This window comes from Pongo abelii, chromosome 1 (assembly GCF_028885655.2).
Source record: "Pongo abelii isolate AG06213 chromosome 1, NHGRI_mPonAbe1-v2.0_pri, whole genome shotgun sequence".
NCBI lineage: Eukaryota > Metazoa > Chordata > Mammalia > Primates > Hominidae > Pongo > Pongo abelii.
The window spans coordinates 129039869-129060791 of NC_071985.2; the positions used below are offsets into that span (position 1 = coordinate 129039869).

General features: G+C 37.0%; 1 protein-coding gene across 1 annotated transcript; it reads right to left on the reverse strand.

The window, feature by feature from the left end:
* Positions 1 to 239: 239 nt before the first annotated feature.
* On the reverse strand, positions 240 to 8530 carry LOC100446394 (amylase alpha 1C). The gene is made up of 10 exons (XM_024252914.2): positions 8363 to 8530; positions 7871 to 8017; positions 6864 to 7061; positions 6081 to 6311; positions 5211 to 5344; positions 4279 to 4401; positions 4085 to 4184; positions 1997 to 2115; positions 1760 to 1885; positions 240 to 429 (listed from the first exon to the last, which is right to left on the reverse strand). Exons 1-10 carry the CDS (start codon positions 8528 to 8530, stop codon positions 240 to 242), a joined length of 1536 nt encoding a protein of 511 aa, XP_024108682.1.
* Between the last annotated feature and the right edge of the window lie 12393 nt (positions 8531 to 20923).

Below are 20923 nucleotides of genomic sequence, written 5' to 3' on the forward strand. Positions count from 1 at the left end.
GTCTTCCCTCTTAATGAGTAAAGATTGTCGCCTAGTTTTAAAATTTCTGAGTCATACTTTTGCCAAAATAAATAACTTATGTGTAACCTGGATTTGTATTTCATACTATCAAGTGTTTCAACCACTTATTTCTCATTAGAGCTTTTACTAAAAGTTAATGAAATATAAGTATTACTGTATATGTAAGAAAAGAAACACACTTGGCCATTGTTTTGCGGACATGCATATAATTTTAAATTTTACAATTTAGATTCAGCATGAATTGCAATAAATGGATCTTCAGCAGAGTTACTAATAGAAAAATTAGCTTTACCATCATCAGAAACGTAGATTTTAATGCCTGTGCAATCGCCATTAATTTTATCTCCAGAAATGACATCACAGTATGTGCCAGCAGGAAGACCAGTTTGCAAAGTTAAAGAAAATGACCTGTAAAATAAAATTTCAGATTTAACTTCAATACAATGAAAATCAAGAATACAGGCTAACACACATAAACAGCATAACTTTATGTTGTAGAACCGTAAGCAGTGAAGTCTCACTAAGAAGAAAATCCATATGCCTCCCTAGTAGGTGTAAATAGCTTTCTAGGACCAAAAGTAACCTTACAGAAAACCTAGCAATTCCCTGGTCAGTAATGAAAATATTACCAAAAAATCAAAGTTGAAGAATATCACTGAAGACTGGCAGGAGCTGTCACATTTTGATAAATGTGCTACCTTGGTAAAATCAAATTTGCTCTCAACTGAACTTAATACCAATGACGTTTAAAAATTTAAAGTGTATAATTTTTTTAACCTCCTTTTTTCCCATAAGGTCAAAAAGAATTTGGGGCATACATTAAAACAAGCATTTCTATGAAGAAGTGATAATTTGAAATATAAAGCTTTCTCACAAAATTTTTTTTTGGTATTTTCATCCAAAATAGATAAAGAAAGATATTAAGGAACTAGACATAGTTTTTTTTTTTTTTGGCAAGAAAGAGATCAACTTGAATTATATATTTCTGTATTGATTTATTTTTCATCAGTGAAATATAATTTATACTAGAGTGAGCTAAATATGAGTGTCAGTTGGGCTTGGACAGAGACAATTCAACTGTTTGCAAGGAGGTCTTCTGAGCTATAGTTTAGGGACTCCTTTATACTACTGCTAAAGGATATGAGAATCACAGATGAAAGGCCAATAATGAGAAGTTTCAGAACTAAAACTCAAATCTCCTGAAGGAAATCATTAACCACAAGATACATATTATTTATCCATATGCTTTAAAAAGTTATTTGTCACAAGGAGACAGAGAAGTGAAGAAAGTATACCAGAAAACTAGGTAGAGCAGTCATTGAGAAAAAGAGTTAGAAATGAAGATATTTTAGTACTGAGCCAGCATTATTCCATGATTAAAAGGGTAGGATTATCAGACACTTTTTTTGATGATTTCACAATCCTTATATTGATTACTTTGTGTATTTTGTGGCCTGTGTAGGAGAGCATATGCATGTGAAATCTATATATGCATAAGATATTGCAAGGGTGCACAGTAAGGATTCTGCTTAAAAGAGAAAACACTTATGAAAATAGGAGAACGAAGGAGTAACAACCATCACACTTTTGCTTCTGCCCAATTTTGATCTCTATTGTCTTCTTGCTCCACTGACTAAATGATTTTTCAGATATGATAAATGTCAATGAAAAGGAAAATAAAAGAATAAACCAAGAACATACTGCTACAAAATATTATTCTTAGTTCATATTTACTTACCAGTCATCATTGTTGAAAACAATGAATCCTCTGTTTCCTCTCCCAAAAGCCACTTGGTTGCTCCCATTATCATACCAGTTTGTAAAAGGCTGGCCATCCACTACATTGCGGAATGTAACCATGTTCCTGAAAACACAATTACATACAAAACATTGATATTCTTAAACTTCAAGTGTTTTAAATAAAATGCTAAGGAAAGTTTACTATTAGAGGACATGTCTAAATACATATTCTCACCTTATTTGGCGCCATCGATGTTCACAGACCCAGTCATTGCCACAAGTAGTGTCTGGATTAATGGTAACTTCTTTAGTTACTCCATTATCATTTGGTGGCCCAACCCAATCATTAACATCCTTCATTAGGGAGGAAAAAGCCAAATTTTAGCACACATGTATTTACCTCTTCCTTCTGTTTACACCAAACCCAACCTATCCTGTTAGTTGTATCTCTGCATTCAGTGACTTTATCTAGAATCCAATGCCTTCATTAATTTTTATAGCCCTTTACTGGGTCTTCATCATCTTTCTATCCTCTGGTTCTCTTTTGCCATGTTTCAAACAAAGGTAACAAATTTTTATCCTCTCCTTTTCATTCTAAGGAAACGCAAAGTCTTCTTTGCTCTGTCACCCAGGCTGGAGTACAGTGGCATGATCATAGCTCACTGCAGCCTTGATCTCCCAGGCTCAAGCGATCTTCCTATCTCAGCCTCCCAAGTAGCTAAGACTGCTGGTGTGCACCACCACACCCAGCTAATTTTTAAAAAAAATTTCAGTGTTGATGAAGCCTTGCTACCTTGCCCAGATGTGTCTTGAACTCCTCAGGTTAGCTGATCTTCTTGCCTGCCCTCCCAAAGTACTGGGATTACTGGTGTGAGCCACTGCACCTGGCCTGCAAAGGCTTCTTAACATCACTGTAAGCCATGCAATGTCATTAAAATGGGAAGGGCATTAGTACCAGAAACACCAGAATGAAAATATAGGCTTTATTACTAGTACCTAAGACAATTTAATCAATATACATAATTTCTCTGTCTCAGTTTCCTCATTTTTAAAATGGGAATATTGTTTTTTTGCTATAAAAATTAAGTGATATATGTGAAAATGCCTTGGACATGACAGGTGCTAAATAAATATTAGAGTCCCTCATGCCTCTTTTTAGAAAAATGTACAAAACAATACATCTGAACATTATTTATAAATTTACCACATTTTTAATATTATGTTTTTCTGATTGACACTTTAAAAAATCTTCATTAAATAACCCACAGTAACCTTAGGAAGTTTTTCAGTGTTGACCTTAGAATCATATCATATGGTGAAAGTGAACAAAACTAAGAGTTTTTAGCATGCAGCAGTCCTGGTAAAGTGGAAATGTTATAGCAATAGAAAAAATAAAAATACTCTGTGACTCCTAACGTCAGAAATAAGACCAATTAGTTGAAATTATAAGAAGTTGGCTCAATATAAAAGTACACCTTCTAAATATTAAATTTGTTTAACAATAGTATCAATTGCTGTACAAAGTCGCAGACTTCTCAAACTGAAAGGAATCTAAAAAAAAGCTAGCAAGATATCTGTATGACTCATAGGAAGGAGGAATTTCTACTTTAGATCTGAAGTCTCTGATGCTGTTTCTGAACCCTTTAGTTTAAAACAAAACCTTCTACTTGCTTTCCAAATATCTTTACACTCTGATTTCTCTGTTCCTTTTTGAAACTTCTCATCAGATTAATGTCTTTACCATACTCCCAAACATTTTTCTCATTCTTACCTTTCTTGGAATACTCTCTAAATTTCTATTCTTTAGTACATATCATTTCCTTCCTCTTATATGATACTTTCCCTATTTAACTCAGTTGAACTGAATCATTTCTTTCTATTCCAAATAAATTTTAACAGGATTTAAAAGATATTTATATCATTCTCACTATGGGCAGATGATGTTTTAAGTTCTCTACAAGGGTTGGCATGTATATTCTTCCTATTAACCCTGAGGAAGGTGCTTATTGGAAGTATATATTTCAATCCCAGTGTCTAGCTCTTATTTTTAAGTGTTGGTTTTTTATTTATTTTTATTTTTTTCCCTGCGGGCTAGGGGGATGTTTGTCATATCTCTGAAAAAGCTTGCATACTCTTTGTCAACAGAGAATATAAAATTTATTCCTTTAATATAATCTGCATTACTAAAATCACAGCCATGTATCGGGTTTACAAATAAATATTTGTTGAAAAAATAAATACTTAATAGTTGTCATATTATGTTAGAAAAAGATTGTCTCCTTTCTCTTGAGAAAAGGATATTTTGAACAACTCCAAAACTTACTTTTCCATTTTCAAAATATCTTGGCCAACGGTAGCTTGACATTACTCGTGTAAATCCATAAGGATGTGCAAGCATAAATCCAACTGCCATTTTGTACAGCCTGAAAGTTACATAATGATATTATCATAGAATATCAGAAAATTCTTACCATCATTAAAAGATGTGTTAAAAAAATAGAAAAATTGGATTTCTACCTAGCATCCCAGAAGGTAAGAATAGAGGCTCCTCCAGCCCCATGTCCTCGTTGATTGTCATGGTTATCCACAAAGACAAGCGCTCTGTCAGAAGGCATGAAACCCCAACCTTCTCCCCAGTTCCTATTTTTGAAAAATAATATATACGTTGATGTGTCATTTCACAACAGTTTGAGAGTAACTTAACTGTGCATCTCTTTCTGTATGGCATGGCATCTGAAGATTAATTTTTTCTCTAATTAGATGGTTATTCTGTAAGATACATATATATATATACACACACAAACACAACTAAAATATATATACAAACACACACCATACACACAGACACATGTGTAATCTACATATATAGTCCATATTTGTATATATATGTATGGAATACTTATGTTCATATTACAAATATAAGATTTTTGTTATCAAAAAATTTCCTTTCAGAGGTTTCAGCACATTATAATTTAGAGGCACTGCCGAAGGATCAATAACCATATCACATTATACAGAATGTCAAACTAGATTAAAATAAGGCTTCAAAATTGTACTGTTATAATATATATCATTTAATATTTTCAATTGATAAAAGTAAATTCTATAGTATGGACACTTTGTACATACTTTAAAATGATAGGATAATTTTAATAATAACCTGGTTTTAAAATATTATACGCAAACATCAGTCAAATCCAGTATATACATCTCATACTTAGATGAAAACTCCTAGGGTAAGTTTAGCATTCCTAGGCATACTGTCTTGTGACAGACACTCTAGATACACAAGATTTTTGATTAGAGTTTAGGGCACTAGAATACTTATCATTGACAACTGACTCCTTAGTAGTTGTCTGAATAAGAATGTTCCAGAAGATATCTGACACTGGGGTAGTAAGACTAACAGATCTAGGAAATAATTCAGGGGAAAAGTTGTATTTATTTACTTTAAGTAAGACATCTTCTCTCCATTCCACTTGCGAATAACTGTGCCGAGTTTTGCACCATACTTGAATTCTGTCACCCGGCCATTTCCAAAGTAGTCACTGCTTTTAATTGGCTCACCACCCAGATCAATTACCTAGTAGAAATTTAGGAAAAAATAGAATTTTGCATAAGGACTTTAAAGTATTTTAACTATTAAGTTAATAGTATATAAAAAATAGCTTTAAGCTATTTCTGATTTGATTTAATCTTGTTGTGTTTTGATCTTTAGTGACAGCATCTTTCTATATCGTCCAGTATTGTCCCTAAATCCAGGCCTCAAGCAATCCACCTGCCTCAGCTTCCCAAAGTGCTGAGATTACATGCACGAGCCACCACGCCTGGCCCTATTTTTTACATGAAATGCTCAAAATGGTTTTCTTACTCTTATTATCCCAACAGGTAATATTCTTATAGTTTTTGATGAAGTATACACTATAATGTTGAAAGAAACATAATGTCAAAGTTACCTGTTGTCCTGTGAGAATATTTACCTAATTTTTAGTCTTGTACACAAATGATAATAATAACAGCTCACACTAATACAACATTTACTATTTGACTGACATTTTTTGATAAATATTAACCCATTTCCTTTTCAAAATAAAATAAAGACATAATTATTATCAGTGTCCTACATTCTGTGTACCTCCATAAAACCTGTTGTGATAAAGAATTGGATATGCTGTATGTGAAGAAGAGGAGGTTAAAGAACACTGTTTTAAGTAAATGACTCAGTCCTTATCCTACAGAAATTGCATTTTTAATTGAATCTGCCATGAATTTTCTAATGAATAAGATGCTATTTTATATGCATATATGTATTGATGTACCTCCTGGTAAATGAAAGGTTTACTTCCTTCGGGGAACCAGTTACTGTTCAGATTATGCAGTTTGTCCAAAATTGCCTTTATGTCTCCAGGCCACATGTGCTTGGAAGCATCAAGTCTGAACCCTGCAACACCAATGTCAATGAGATGGTTCATATATTCAGCAATCTTGGAACGCACATAATCTTTCTCCAGTGCAAGATCAAGAAGACCAGACAGACGACAATCTCTGACCTGTTGAGGTAAAAATGTTATGATTGATTCATAAAACCTCATTTTTCACCTGAGAATCCATTTGATTATTCATTTATTCCGTGATTCCTCAAGAGATATTCTACAGTGACTTCCTTGCATTGGGCACTGGGGATGCTCACATTCTACTGTAGATGTATCTTGGAAATATTTTCTAATAGAAAATAGAGAACTTACTAAAGTCGATGAGCTTTTCAATTGGTTGGGAGCTTTTTAAAAGTGGGCAAACGTGTATTGATTAAAAATCTTAAATCAATATTTAAAGGTTTTTAAATATGGATTTGAGTTTCTTTTTTTTTTTTTTTTTATTTTTATTATTATTATACTTTAAGTTTTAGGGTACATGTGCACAATGTGCAGGTTAGTTACATATGTATACATGTGCCATGCTGGTGTGCTGCAAGTAGTGAAATTTGTTAACCTGTGTCCCTAAGAGATCTAAATTCGTATTTAAAATGAAGTTCAATTAGCTACATGTCTACAAGAAAAGACATATATCACTCTTTAGTCAGATCACTCTCGTAAAAAAATTACCTGAGTAGCATCATTATAGTTCTCGATATCTCCACTTCCAGTTTTACATTTACCATCATTAAAATCCCATCCCGAATATGGGACTGCTGGAAAGTCCCTACTTCCAGGGTTGAAGTAACTTCCACAGGTACTGCTTGTTCCTGCACTCACAGCATTACCACACATATGATTAATTACAGCATCCACATAAATACGAACCTAGAAAGCAAAGTTTCTACTTCAGTGTGACTTACAGAGAGGTAGAAATTTTAGGAATTATTGATTAAATTTATAGTTTGTTAATAAAACTCCAAAATATTTCATGATATCTTATAACTATTTTCCTACAAGATCAAAAATCAACTGTGAAAGGAAAGTAGTGTGAACTAAACACCTACATTCATTCTAGACACTTGGTCAAATATTTATAGGAATGATAAACTGAGAGAACCAGAAATTACCATAAATAGGAGGAAATGCAAAAAAAAAGAGCCCATTTTGGGGAGAGAAAACTCAGATGAGACTGCAAAGGTTAATGTTTTGGAAATTTCAGTGGTCACCAGGAGAAAGCCTGTACTCTCTACTAAGCTTTTGAAGACAAATAAGGTACCTATTTGTCTCAAATTCTGCTTCTCATTAAATAGGTAAGCTACCTATTCACCACAAAAAACCCAGGAATTAGGGATGGAGACACAAGTCACCAAAACTGAGAGCAAATATTGTAAGTGGAATTATAATTCCTCACCAGAAAAGTCTTTCTAGGAAATATGGATAGTTATAAGGGTTAAATTTTGATGTTTTGCTTTAGAAGTAAACTCTGCTATAAACTTTAACTTATCTCTTTAGTAGATAGAGAGCACATACACAAATGTTTACAAAAGTTATAAGGCAACAGTTAATTCTGAGTTTTAAAGTATGAAGTATAATTAAAAATAATATGGAAAACTTTCTGCTGAAAAGTACAAGAAAGAAGAGAGAGAAATCATTTTCCTATCTGTTGTTTTTAAAGGAAACTAGAATTCACTTACCCCAACATTGTTGCATCTAGTCACCATGTTTCTAAATTCATCTTCATTTCCAGATCTTGTGCATAATTTATAGCTAACTGGTTGGTATCTTTCCCACCAAGGTCTGGAAGGGTTGTGAATTGCAACATTTTCATTTGGTGGAGAGACCTACAAATTAAACAGTCTTCATAAGTACCAAATTCTGTCTTACTGTGTATCGTCGAATGTTCTAGAATCTAATCTATAATATAAAAAATTCTTGAATCTCAGTATAGGCAGCTATCTCTTGAAAATATTAACAGCACATCGGAGGGCTCTTGTTGAAGAAAGATTACCTCGAAAATAAGATATAAAGTTGCCAAGAATACTACATTGTTTTTTCCTCAAAAAACTGTTTTACTTAGAATACTTACCTGTGACGTAAAATGTTGCCCAAGCCTCACAGAGAAGATCAGAATATTGTTTACTACAAGCACAGTGAATTCTGCAATTGATACTATGAATCATACCCACCTGAACCCCTCCAAATCCCTTGGGAGCTAAATATCGCTCACATTCAAGAGCAATATCAACCCATCGCCATTCAAACAGATGAACAATAGATGTTCGTCCTTGTTGTGTATTTGGAGAATACTGAGCCCAGCAGAACCCAATGGTGAAAAACAACTGAAAGAACTTCATTTTGCTTTGAAGTTGTCAGTGTCCTTCCCAGAAACTATTTATATTCCTGTAAGAAGCACATTTTACAATGTACATATTAGCATGAATAAATACTTGAGGGCAAACTGTTTATTCAAAACCTGAAAAGGATTATCAATAATAATTCTAACTTGTGAAGAACATCAAAAAGTCTCTCATGGAAATCATCTAAATGACCTCTTAGACATTAATGTTTCTTTTTTTTTTTTTTTTTTTTTTTTTTTTTTTTTTTTTGCGTATGGCAGACTCTTATTTTTCCTTACAGCATGACGTGTTGCTGGTGCCTAATATTCTCACATTACAGCAGAAAAACCAAAATTTGTTGTCATCTCTTTGAAGATCGAGAATTGCATACCAAAAAACTTTACATATATTAAAAGGATGAATATATTTACAGGTATAAATGCGAACTGCTTCCAACTCAAGGCAAGTAACAGCCCACGGTGTTCTGGCAGACAACAGAAGCTGAGAAAGGAAAGTGGGCCCTATGGCTTGGACTTTCCAACCCTGACAAACCGACAGGACAGAAACATCTGGTTCAGGAGCCCTTACCAGCCTCTAGAAAATCTCAGAACACTCAGCCCGGACACATTAATACCCTGCACAGATCAGAGACTGCTGACCACATGGACTCACCAAGCCAGACTTGTCTTCCACAAGCACGTTTTTAGCCAAGAAGTGACCAAGCCAATGTATGAAAGACTGACATCAAAGATATGTACAGATACCACGGGGAACAGTTAACTTGAATACCAGGTCAAAATCAGCAACACGTTCTACAATCCAGTGCTGATACTGACAGGAGAGAAAGAGCCTCTCCTCTTGTTTTATACTGTTTTCTATTCAGTAAAAACAACAAGGAAGCAACACCAAAGGCACAAAACCAGGAATGGGCCTGGTTGGCCTAAACCCAGTAGATACAAATCAACTTATTATTTAGAAGCCAATTTTATTCATAGATTGAAGACATTGTATAGAAGAACATTGTGAATCTCCCTGCCCTGTTCTGTTTCTCCGTGACCACCAGTACATGTAGTCCTTGTCATGTATCCCTCACTCGCTCAAATCAATCACAACCCTTACATGTGAATCCTTTAGTGTTGTGAGCCCTTAAAAGGGACAGAAATTGTGCACTTGGGAAACTCAGATTTTGAGGCAGTAGCTAGCCAACGTCCCAGCTGAATAACACTCTTCCTTCTACAACTCATTTTCTGAGAGGTTTTGTCTGCAGTTTGTCCTGCTACATTTCTTGGTTCCATGACCGGGAAGCGACGTAACTGATGGATGGCTGAGGCAGCTCCTTAGGCACCTTAGGCCTACCCTGTGGAACATCCCTTCAGGGGACTCTGACCAGCCTGAGTGACGGGATCCCAAGAGCACTCCTGGGTAGGAAATTGCCCAGGTGAAACATCTCCCCGGAGCACTGCATAGCAGGCCCCCGCAGAGGATTATCACAGTGGCTGAACTTCGAGAAGGAACTGGCACTTGGAGTCCGGACATCTGAAACTCAGTAAGACAAGTCTTTTCAACTTGCCCCACTCCACCTGAGTGGAAGCATGGCCTCATGACCCATGGTGTGCCTGCACCCAGATCAATTTCCATATAGAGATTCCTACTTACAGCTAGTTTAAGATCCTCCACAGTGGTTAAAAGGACAGGCAGCAGCAGTACTAGTAGCAAAGGGACAGTCAGTTAAGGAAAGTTCTAGCTCCACCAGCCAGGAGAAGACAGCACCTAAAGTTCTGTTTGACCCATGATTAATATGGCCTTTGTTAGTCAGAGCATGGAAGATATCCGGAGAAAATTGCAAAAACAGGCTAGGTTTGCAGGAATGAATACCTCGCATTTACTGGAAAGAGCTAATGAAGTATTTGTAAGTAGAGATGCAACAAGCCGCCGAGAAAGCAGTAAGGAGGATGAATGCCAGGCCAGGTGAAACACTGGTTTGCTGGCTGTGACAATTAGAGGAATTCCCCTGAAAAGGCAGAAAAAAAAGGGCTTCCAGGAGGAATGCCCAGTCCAATCACTCACGTCTGCAGCGTGAGTAATGTGCCTAATATAAAAAACAGGACATTAGAAAGATAAATGTCCCCAACTCAAAGAAAATCAGAGTGATGCAGAACCAAAGACCTCAAACCAAGATGAAAGAATTTTGTTCAATCTAGCTGAGGGGCTGCAAGAATGAAGGGGAATGGGTTCAAACACCCCCAAGGAGCCCATGGTAAGGATCACAATAATGGGCAAAGACATTAAGATTTTAGTGGACACCAGAGCCGAACACTCAGCAGTTACCACTCCAGTGGCCCCCTTATCTGAAAAGACCATTGATATAATTAGAGCAACAGGAGTCTCCACCAAGCAGGATTTCTGCCTACCGCGTGCCTGCTCAGTGGGAGGACACAAAGTGATTTACACGTTTTTGTATATGTCTGACTGCCCCTTGCCTTTTTTAAGAAGAGACTTGCTTAGCAAGTTAAGAGCCACCATTTCCTTGCCAAAACAAGGCTCTTTACAGCTGGACTTGTCAGATACAAGAGTCATCATAGCCCTTACAGTCTCCCAGGAAGAAGAGTGGAGACTTTCTAACTGAGCCAGGTCAGGAAATAAAAGTGGCTCCAGCTGAGCGATGACCCTGAATAGAGGTGGAGGACAATCCTCTGAGGCTGGCAATCCATCAAGCCCCTGTACTCATAGAAGTTAAGCCTAAGACCCAGCCCATCAGACAAAAGCAGTATCCTGTTCCCAGGGAAGCCTTTAAAGGAATAGAGACTCATCTTGTATGCTTAAAATCCTTTAGAATTCTAGGTCCTTGCCAATCTCCATGGAACATCTGCCTCCTACTTGTCCCTAAACCAAAGACCAAAGACTATCGACCCATACAGGACTTGAAACATGCCTTCTTTACATCAGGCGAGTTCCTGAGAGCCAAAAGCTGTTTGCCTTTCAGTAGGAAGATCCGGAGTCAGATGTCACCACTCAGTACACATAGATGCGATTTCCCCAAAAGTTCAAAAATTCCCCCACCATCTTTGGGGAGGCATTGGCTGGAGACCTCCAAATGTTTCCTGCTAAAGACATAGGCTGCATCCTGCTCCAGTATGTAGATGACCTTCTGCAAGGACACATCAGGGCAGTCAGGTGTGCAAAAAGGACGGGTGCCCTGCTTTGACACCTGAAGGACTGTGGATATAAAGTGTCCAGAAAGAAAGCTCAGGTCTGCAGACAGCAGGTACGCTAACTAGGATTCACTATTCAAAAAGGGGAGTGCAGCCTAAGGTCAGCAAGAAAGCAGGTCATCTGTAACCTACCAGAACCTAAAACCAGGAGGCAAATAAGAGAACATTTAGGAGCTGTGAGATTTTGCAGACTGTAGACTCCAAACTTTGCGGTGCTAGCCAAAGCATTGAAAGGAGTTACAAAGGGGGGCAATTGAGAACCTTTTAAATAGAGGCCTCTACAACAACAAGACTTTCATAAGTTAAAAGAAAAATTTATGTCAGCCCCAGCTTTAAGATTACCAGATTTGACAAAGCCCTTCACACTCTATGTGTCAGAAAGAGAAAAAAATGTCAGTAGGAGTTTTAACTCAAACTGTAGGTCCCTGGCCAAGACCAGTGGCCTACCTCTGAAAACAACTAGGTGGGATATCTAAAGGCTGGCCTCCATGTCTGAGAGCCTTGGCAGCAATGGCAATATTTGCACAAGAAGCAGATAAGCTGACCCTTAGACAGAACCTAAATATAAAAGCCCCCCATGTGATGGTAACTCTAATGAACACAAAAAGACACCATTGGCTAACAAATGCTACATTAACTACACACCAAAGCTTGTTACGTGAGAATCAATGCATAAGCATAGAAGTCTGTGACTGTTTAAATCCTGCCACTTTGCTCCCATTATCAGACAGCCCTGTTAAACATAACTGTGTAGAGGTGTTGGACTATGTCTATTCTAGCAGACCAGATCTTTGAGACCAGCCATAGGCATTGGTAGATTAGGAGTTCTACGTGGACAGAAGTAGCTTCATCAACCTGCAAGGAGAAAGGTGTGCAGGATATGCGGTAGTAATCTTAGATGGTGTTGTTGAAGATAAGCCTTTGCCTCAGAGCACTTCGGCCCAAAAAGCAGAACTCACTCCTCTAACTCGGGCTCTGGAACTCAATGAAGGTAAGACTGTAAACATCTATACTGATTCTCGATATGCCTTTCTAACCCTTCAAGTAGATGGAGCACTGTATAAAGAAAAAGGCCTGTTATATTCTAGAGGAAAAGACATAAAATATCAACAAGAAATTCTACAATTATTAGAAGCAGTGTAGAAACCCCAAAAGGTGGCATTCATGCATTGCAGGGGATATCAGCGAGTTTCCACCTCGGTGAGCGAAGGAATGTCCTGAGCAGACACAGAGGCATGAAAAGCAGCATCTACTCCTTACCAGGCATCAGACACAGCCCCTCTACTCCCTCAAATGCTTGATCTGGTGCCAACTTATTCTAAAGAGGAAAAAGATTTTTTTCAGACAGAGAGAGGACAAACAATAAAGGAAAGATACATAACGTTTCCAGATGGAAGAATAGTTGTGCCACCGCTGCTAGGAGCTGCAGTCATGCTGACTGTATGTGAAACTACCCATTTAGGCCAAGAATCACTTGAAAAGCTGTTATGCCAGTATTTCTACATGTCACAATTGCCAGCTCTTGCTACAACAGTAGCGCAGTGATGCCTTACCTGTGGACAGCACAATGCAAATCAAGGTCCCTCTGTACCTCATGGAATACAAGCCTATGGAGCGCCTCTTTTGAAGATCTTCAAGTGGACTTCACCGAGTTGCCTAAATGTAGAAGTAACAAGTATTTACCGGTTCTAGTGTGTACATACTCTAAGCAGGTGGAGGCTTATCCAACAGGAACTGAAAAAGCTCCTGAAGTAACCCCTTTGCTTCTTCCAGATCTCATCCCTAGGTTTGGACTGCCTCTACAAATTGTCTTAAATAATAGGCCAGCATTTGTGGCTGACTTGATATGGAAGACATCAAAGGTATTAAGAATCTCACAGAAGTTACATGCCGTTTAATGACCTTAGAGTTCAGGAAAGGTGTAGCAAATGATTCGAACTATCAAAAATAGTTTCTGGAAAGCGTGTCAAGAAACAAGATTAAAATAGATACAAGTCCTTCCTATAGTAGTGTTTAAAATTAAGTGTACCCCTTCTAAGAGAACAGCATACTCCACCTTTGAAATTCTGTATCATAAGCCTCCTCCCATTCTGGGAGGACTTCCAGGTACCCCCCAAGTGTTAGGTGAGATTGAATTACAGCAGCAGCTACAGGCCTTAGGGAAAATTACTCAGACTACCTCAACTTGAGTAAATGAGAGGTACCCAGTCAGCTCATTCTTCCCAGTTCACCCTTTTTCTCCATGTGACCATGTGTGGATCAAAGACTGGAATGTGGCACAGCTGTGGCCACAGTGGAAAGGACCACAGAGCATTAACTTAACCACTCCCACAGCTGTCAAGGTAGAAGAAATCCTAACCCAGATTCACCACCACCTCATGAAGCCTGCAGCCACTGAGACCTAGGAGGCCAAACCAAGCCTGGACAATCCCTGAAAAGTGACCTTGAAGAAAACGACAAGCCCTGCTCCAGTCACACCAGGAAGCTGACTGGTCTACACACGGCCAAAGAATGAGAAAAATCATCATAGGACTTATTTTCCTTATCACATGGACCCATGTGGTCAAAGCTGCCACTACTTCTTCCCATACAGACGACTGCCTTCAGTGCATACATCAGGTCACTGAAGTAGGACAAGTTAAGACGATCTTTTTATTTTACAGCTGTTATGAATGCCTAGGGACTCCAAAAAAGAACCTGTTTGGATAATAACACCCAGTACTAAGTATGTAATCCAGAAAGTGGCCAGCCCGATGTGTGCTATGACCCCTCTAAACCACCCACGATCACAGTCTTTCAAGAAAGACTAAGAACTGGTTGTTCTCTAAGTGACACAATTAAAGTGATAGCTAGAACAGAAGAAAGAAGAGTCCCCACAAATGTCACTTTAAAATTTGATGCTTGTGCTGCTATTAATAGTAAACAGCATGGGATAAGATTCAGTTCTCTAAACTGGGAAAAAATTACACAGCAGAAAATAAGTACATCTGTCAAGAACCATATTTATGTTTGATGTGTCAATACTGGTCTTGCGTCAGTTAGGCTACTTAGAAGAAGATAAACAACATCCTGTTTGGCTCCAAAAAAGAAAAGTCAGCCCCTCCTGCATGAGTGGGAGCTGCATGAGTGGGAGCTGCAACCTTTTAAAATTGTTCATCACAAACCCCTCAGTCCCAAAGTGGAATAAAAGAAAATATGTAACATTAGGCATTGATAGAAAAGGTCTAGATTCTAGTGTAAGCATCCTAATAAAAGAAGTTCAAAAATGATCTCCAGAACCAGTATTTCAGACTTTCTATGATGATGTCAATGTGCCCATACCTGAAATTCCAGAAAAATCTAAAAATTTGTTTTTGCAATTAGCCAAAGATGTAGCCCAGTCTCTACAAGTCACTTCATGTTATGTTTGCGGAAGGACTGTAACAGGAGATCAATGGCCATAAGAAGCCCTAGAATCAGTTCCTACAGATCGAGTTCCTGATGAATTCCCATCCCTGACAATTTTTATGTCCTAAAAGTCTCATTTATTAGACAGTAATGCACAGCTAGAGAAAGAAAAAGATTTACTCATCCCGTAAGGTGCCTTAGTTGTCTTAGGCAAAACCTGTATAATGGTACCACAAAAACAGTTACATGGTAAAGTTCCAATTACACAGGAAGAAATCCATTCAGCAAATTTCCAATGTTGCAGACTATTTAGGCCCTTCCAGAATTCCACCAGGAATGGATGGCCCCCAGCAGGTTATGCTAGATATGTAGACACAAAATTTATGCTAATCTGCCTAAGCAGTGGGCAGGTGGCTGTGTAATTGGCACCATGAAGCCATCTTTCTCCTTACTGCCCCAAAAAACAGGTGAACTTCTCGGCTTCCCAGTCTATGCTTCCCGGACAAAATGAAGCATAGCCATAAGTGGTTAGAAAGATAATGAATGGCCCCCTGAAAGAATCATACAATACTATGGACCCACCACTTAGGCAGAAGATGGCTCATGAGGTTATCGAACCTCCATCTACATGCTCAACCAAATCATACAGTTAAAAGCTGTTTTAGAAATTATTACTAATAAAGCCGGTCAGGCCTTGACTGTTCTTGCCTGGCAAGAGAATCTGATGAAACATGTTGTCTACACATAGATGATAAAGGACAAGTAGTTGAGCATATAGTTAAGGATATAACAAAACTGGCACATGTACCCACACAAGGCTGGCACAGAACTAATTCAGGAGCCATGTTTAGAAAGTTGTTCCCAGAAATAGGAGGATTTAAAACTCTTATAATAGAGGTAAGAATAGTAATAGGAACTTGCTTACTGCTCCCTTGTCTGAGCAGTATTTCTCCAAATAATAAAACACTTTGTATTTCTCCTGTACAAATACAAACACTTTGTATTTGTACAGGAGAAATATACCTGTATTTTTCCAAATCATAAAATACTTTGTATCTCCCTTAGTTCACCAAAAGCCTTCAGCACCAGCATACTATATAAATGACTATCAATCTATTGCATAGAAGAACATAAATTATAAAAGCGAGAGCTCCCACTAATAAAAATGAATAAAAGTCTCAAAGAAAGAAAATGAGAGGAGAGAAAAACCCTCTCAACTTGTTTTATATTGTTTTCTATTCAGTAAAAACAACAAGGAAGTAAAACCAAAGATAGACAGCCTGGCGCCAGGCTTGAAACCAGGCCTGGACCTGATTGCCCTAAACCCAGTAGTTAAACATCAACTTATGATTTAGAAGCTGATGTGATTCACAGATTCCAAACATCATGTAGAAGAACATTGTGAAATTCCCTGCGCTATTCTGTTTCTCCCTGACCACTGATGCATGTAGTCCTTGTCAGGTATCCTTCACTTGCTCAAATCAATCACAAACCTTTCATGTGATATCTTTAGAGTTGTGAGCCCTTAAATAGGACAGAAATTGTGCACTCTAAGACCTCATATTTTGACACAGTAGCTGGCCAAAGCTCTCAGCTGAATAAAGCCCTTCCTTCTACAACTCGGTGTCTGAGAGGTTTTGTCTGTGGCTCGTCCTGCTACAATGTCAGATACAAGCTTCAAGGACAACTTCTTTCCAAATGCTTATTCTAGTTTGGTGAGGCTACCATAAGGTGTATTTTTTAATTTACCTTACCAAATACACATAGGGAGAACACATTCTTTTTCTAATTGTCTATATGGAGTTAGAAGTTGAGTCTTTTAAAGGATTGAAATAAAACAGAATATTCTAACTGGACTAAGATCATATGGTATGCACTTGTTAATATGAATATTTATTTCCAAATATATTGCTGTTATTAAAAGTGTTATAATGAACATCTGTATACATGTTTCCACATGGGTACTTCTGTATGCTAGATAAACATATGTGAAACTTGAAGCATATTTTTAAATTTTCATATTATGCAAAATTGCCCTTACAAATGTATCAAATTTTACTCTCTAGTAGCATTATGTTATAGTACCTTTTGTCACACTCCCACCAATAATTAATATGATCATAGCTCTAGTTTTTGACTAATAGATTAAAAATGATTTGGGCTGGGCTCGGTGGCTCACACCAGTAATCCCAGAACATTGGGAGGCTATGGAGGGCAGATCACGAGATCAGGAGATGGAGACCAGATCACGAGGTCAGGAGATGGAGACCATCCTGGATAACATGGTGAAACCCTGTCTCTATGAAAAACACAAAAAATTAGCCAGGCGTGGTGGTGGGCGCCTGTAGTCTCAGCTACTCTGGAGGCTGAGGCAGGAGAATCACGGTGTGATCTTGGGAGGCGGAGGTTGCAGCGAGCCCAGATCGTGCCAATGCACTCCAGCCTGGGTGACAGAGGGAGACTTCCTCTCAAAAAAAAAAAAAAAAAAAAAAAAAAAAAAAAGATTTGTGTTTTTCCCGATTACTAGCAAGGCTGAACATCATTTCACACTTTTTGGCCTTTTTTCTCTTCAAATTTGCTTCTTCTTTTTCCCATCTAGTTTTGCTTTAATTATTATGATTTTTCTTATTGAATGTTTTGAGTTCTTATGTTGTTATCATTTGTCATTTATTGCAGATATATTGTCCTAATATATCACTGTTTTTTGAAGTCTTTCCAGTGCAAATGTAAGCAATCATGGATGCTGGTAAGAATTAGGACAGTGCCAAATGTATGCCTGCATTATTATTTTTTGTCCAACTACACTCATGCATTCCTAAATGACAGGAGTATGTTCTGAAGAGAAAGCGCTTAGGTAATTAAGCCACTGTGCAAATGTCATAGAATGGACTTCATTAACCTAGATGGCTTAGCCTATTCCTCCTAGGCTACAAACCTGTAAAGCATGTTATTTTACTGAATACTACAGGCAACTGTAACACAGTGTAGTTGTGTATCTCAATATATTTAAACATAGGAAACTTTCAATAAAAATATGGCATAATAAACTTAACTAGACCACCATCATATATGCGGTGCATGACTGTACTCACCAAGAAAAAGTTTTTAAGTTTTAAAGTGATTATTTGTTTAACTACAGTGGTTCCTTGCCCCACCATATCCATGAGGATTGGTTCCGGGACCCACCACGGATACTTAAAGCAATAACTACTCGAGTCCTTTATGTAAAACGTGGTATTCACATATAAACTTTACATCATCTCATATTAGTTATAATAACTAATGCAATGTAAATGCTATGTCAAAAGTTGCGATATTATGTTGTTAAGAAAGCAATGACAAGAAAAATGTCAACACATGTTCAGTATAGATGCAGCCATCCTTTTTCTTGTCTTATCCTTACATTTTGTTTAATAAGGTTAGATTTAAGACTACGTGGTAAGGAGGATGGGAAGAGAGACAGAGGAACAATGCAGTAATTATAGTTTTGTTGTTGTTGTTGTTGTCGGGGTGTCCCTATGTCACCCAGGCAGGAGTGCAGAGATGCAATTATGGTTCACTGCAGACTCGAACTCCTGGACTTAAGTGATCCTCCCTCCTCAGCCTCCCAAGTTGTTGGGATTACAAGAATGACCCATTATGCCAGCAACGGTATTTTTTTTTTCAAAGTTAAATGTCATTATTTTCTATATTGAAATATCTTTTAATACTGTTTTTGAAATATTACTGATTACTTAGAACCCAAAGTCTGGAAACCATTGAACAAATTTATTCCAATAGTCTCTTTCACTGTTAATATTCTCTGATCCTAAGATTTATTCCTCTCTTGGCATTCTACATCCTAATGTCAATATGAAAATCAAAGAGCTTAAGGAATAGATAGATACCAGGGGATGGAAAGAGTTTCTCTGGGTGGGAGGAATAAAGAAAAGTTTATTAATAGATACAAACATACAGTTACTTGGAAGACATATGTTCTAATATTTCATAGCAGAGTAAGGTGACTACATATAAACAGCAATGTATTGTATATTCCAAAATAGCTAAAGGACTAGAAATGTTCTTAACATATGGAAAGAAGAGTTGAGGTTATGGACACCCCAGATACTTTGACTTGATCATTATAAAGTCTAGGCAGGTAGCAAAATATTACATATACCCTATGTGTATGTACAAATATATTAATGAAAAAATATTCCTCTTCTATAACAAAATTTTATTACTTTTCTTCCGACTAATTGAGAGTTCATGATGATATAGAGATTATTTGGCAAAATATTGCCTAAGCAAAGCAAGCTTTCCTTCCTATATTGTTCAAATTTTTAAAGTAATATAAATATGTATATAACTCCAAAAAATGATTTTTAAAATATTGTTCCAAAGCACTCAAGCTTTTAATGTCACTGCTATTATGTTTTCCAATAACAGGTAATAATTTAGCACTCCCTGTAAATTAAGGTCTCTATTAGCCTATTTATTGTTTTCAACAAATTTACAGACACGATGTTTAGTTCCAAATCATTTAAATAGCTTGTCTCGCATTACTTAGCAAATATGTTGTATTTCTGAGATCTGACTCCAGACTCTATCCCTGGTTTTACACTAATACTCCAATGCTAATATCATTTTAATCCACTACAGGAGAACTATTTATTCTGTCTCTGGAAACTTTTAGCACAGCTTTTTATATGATTTTCTGAAATATAACAATAAAATTTCTATCAACAGTTTATTTTTTATTATGCATATTCTTAAGCTCCTGATTTTCTTTATCCCATTTCCCCTAAAATTTATTCAAGCTCATTTTAATTAGATTTTTGGTTTTATGGTGGTATAATTCACTAGTTAAAATTATATATATTCAATGTGTACAACGTGAGGTTTTAAGTTTTTTTAACTCGTCCTAGTTGAGAAAGACAAATGCTTACTGCTACATACTAAAAGTATTCAGGGCAATACTGCTGAACATAAACTTGCTAACTACCAATCAATAGACTACTCAAATGATTGTTTGATAAATAAATCTACAATTGTAAGTAGCATATTTTTATTGGTTTCCTTTACACCGCAGCATTTTTTCAACTAATATATATCTTACAAATAGTAAAATACATAAATCTTAAGCATATAGCATTATAATATTTATAAGTGTATATATCCCTATCATCACCACCCAAATCAAGCAAGATATGGAGTACTTCCAGCTCCCACAACCTCTCTGTTGCGCTTTCTCAACCAGTTACTCACCAAAGTTCATCATTATCATGAACTCTATCACGATGGATTTGCCTGCTCCTCAGTTTCATACAAATGGAAACTTACTATATGTTTTCTTTTGAGTCTGACTTCTTTCACTCAGTTGAAATTTGTGAGAATCATCTATGTTTTGTGTAGCAGCAGATCATTGTTTCATTGCTGTGTGGTATTCCACTGCGGGAAGCAAAAGTAATTTATTTATTCATTCTACTGTGGATGGGCATTTGTGTTGTTTTTAGTTTAGAAGTTATGACACATCACTGATTTTATTTGATAAGAACCCTAGGAGTTGCTGAGTTATATAGAACTGATTGCCTTACACACATTTTTTTAAGTTGTGCCTACTCTTGTATATATTTCATCCTTGATCTGTTCGTCTCTCTACTGTTTGGAACAAACCTGGAGCTCCCTATAGAAAACTGATATCTTCTTTTTCTTTTCTCAACTTCTATATTAGGATCAGGAGGTATATGTGCAGGTTTGTTACATGGGTGATTGCATGTTGCTGGGGTTAGTGTACAAGTGATTTCATCACTCAGCTAGTGAGCATAGTCCC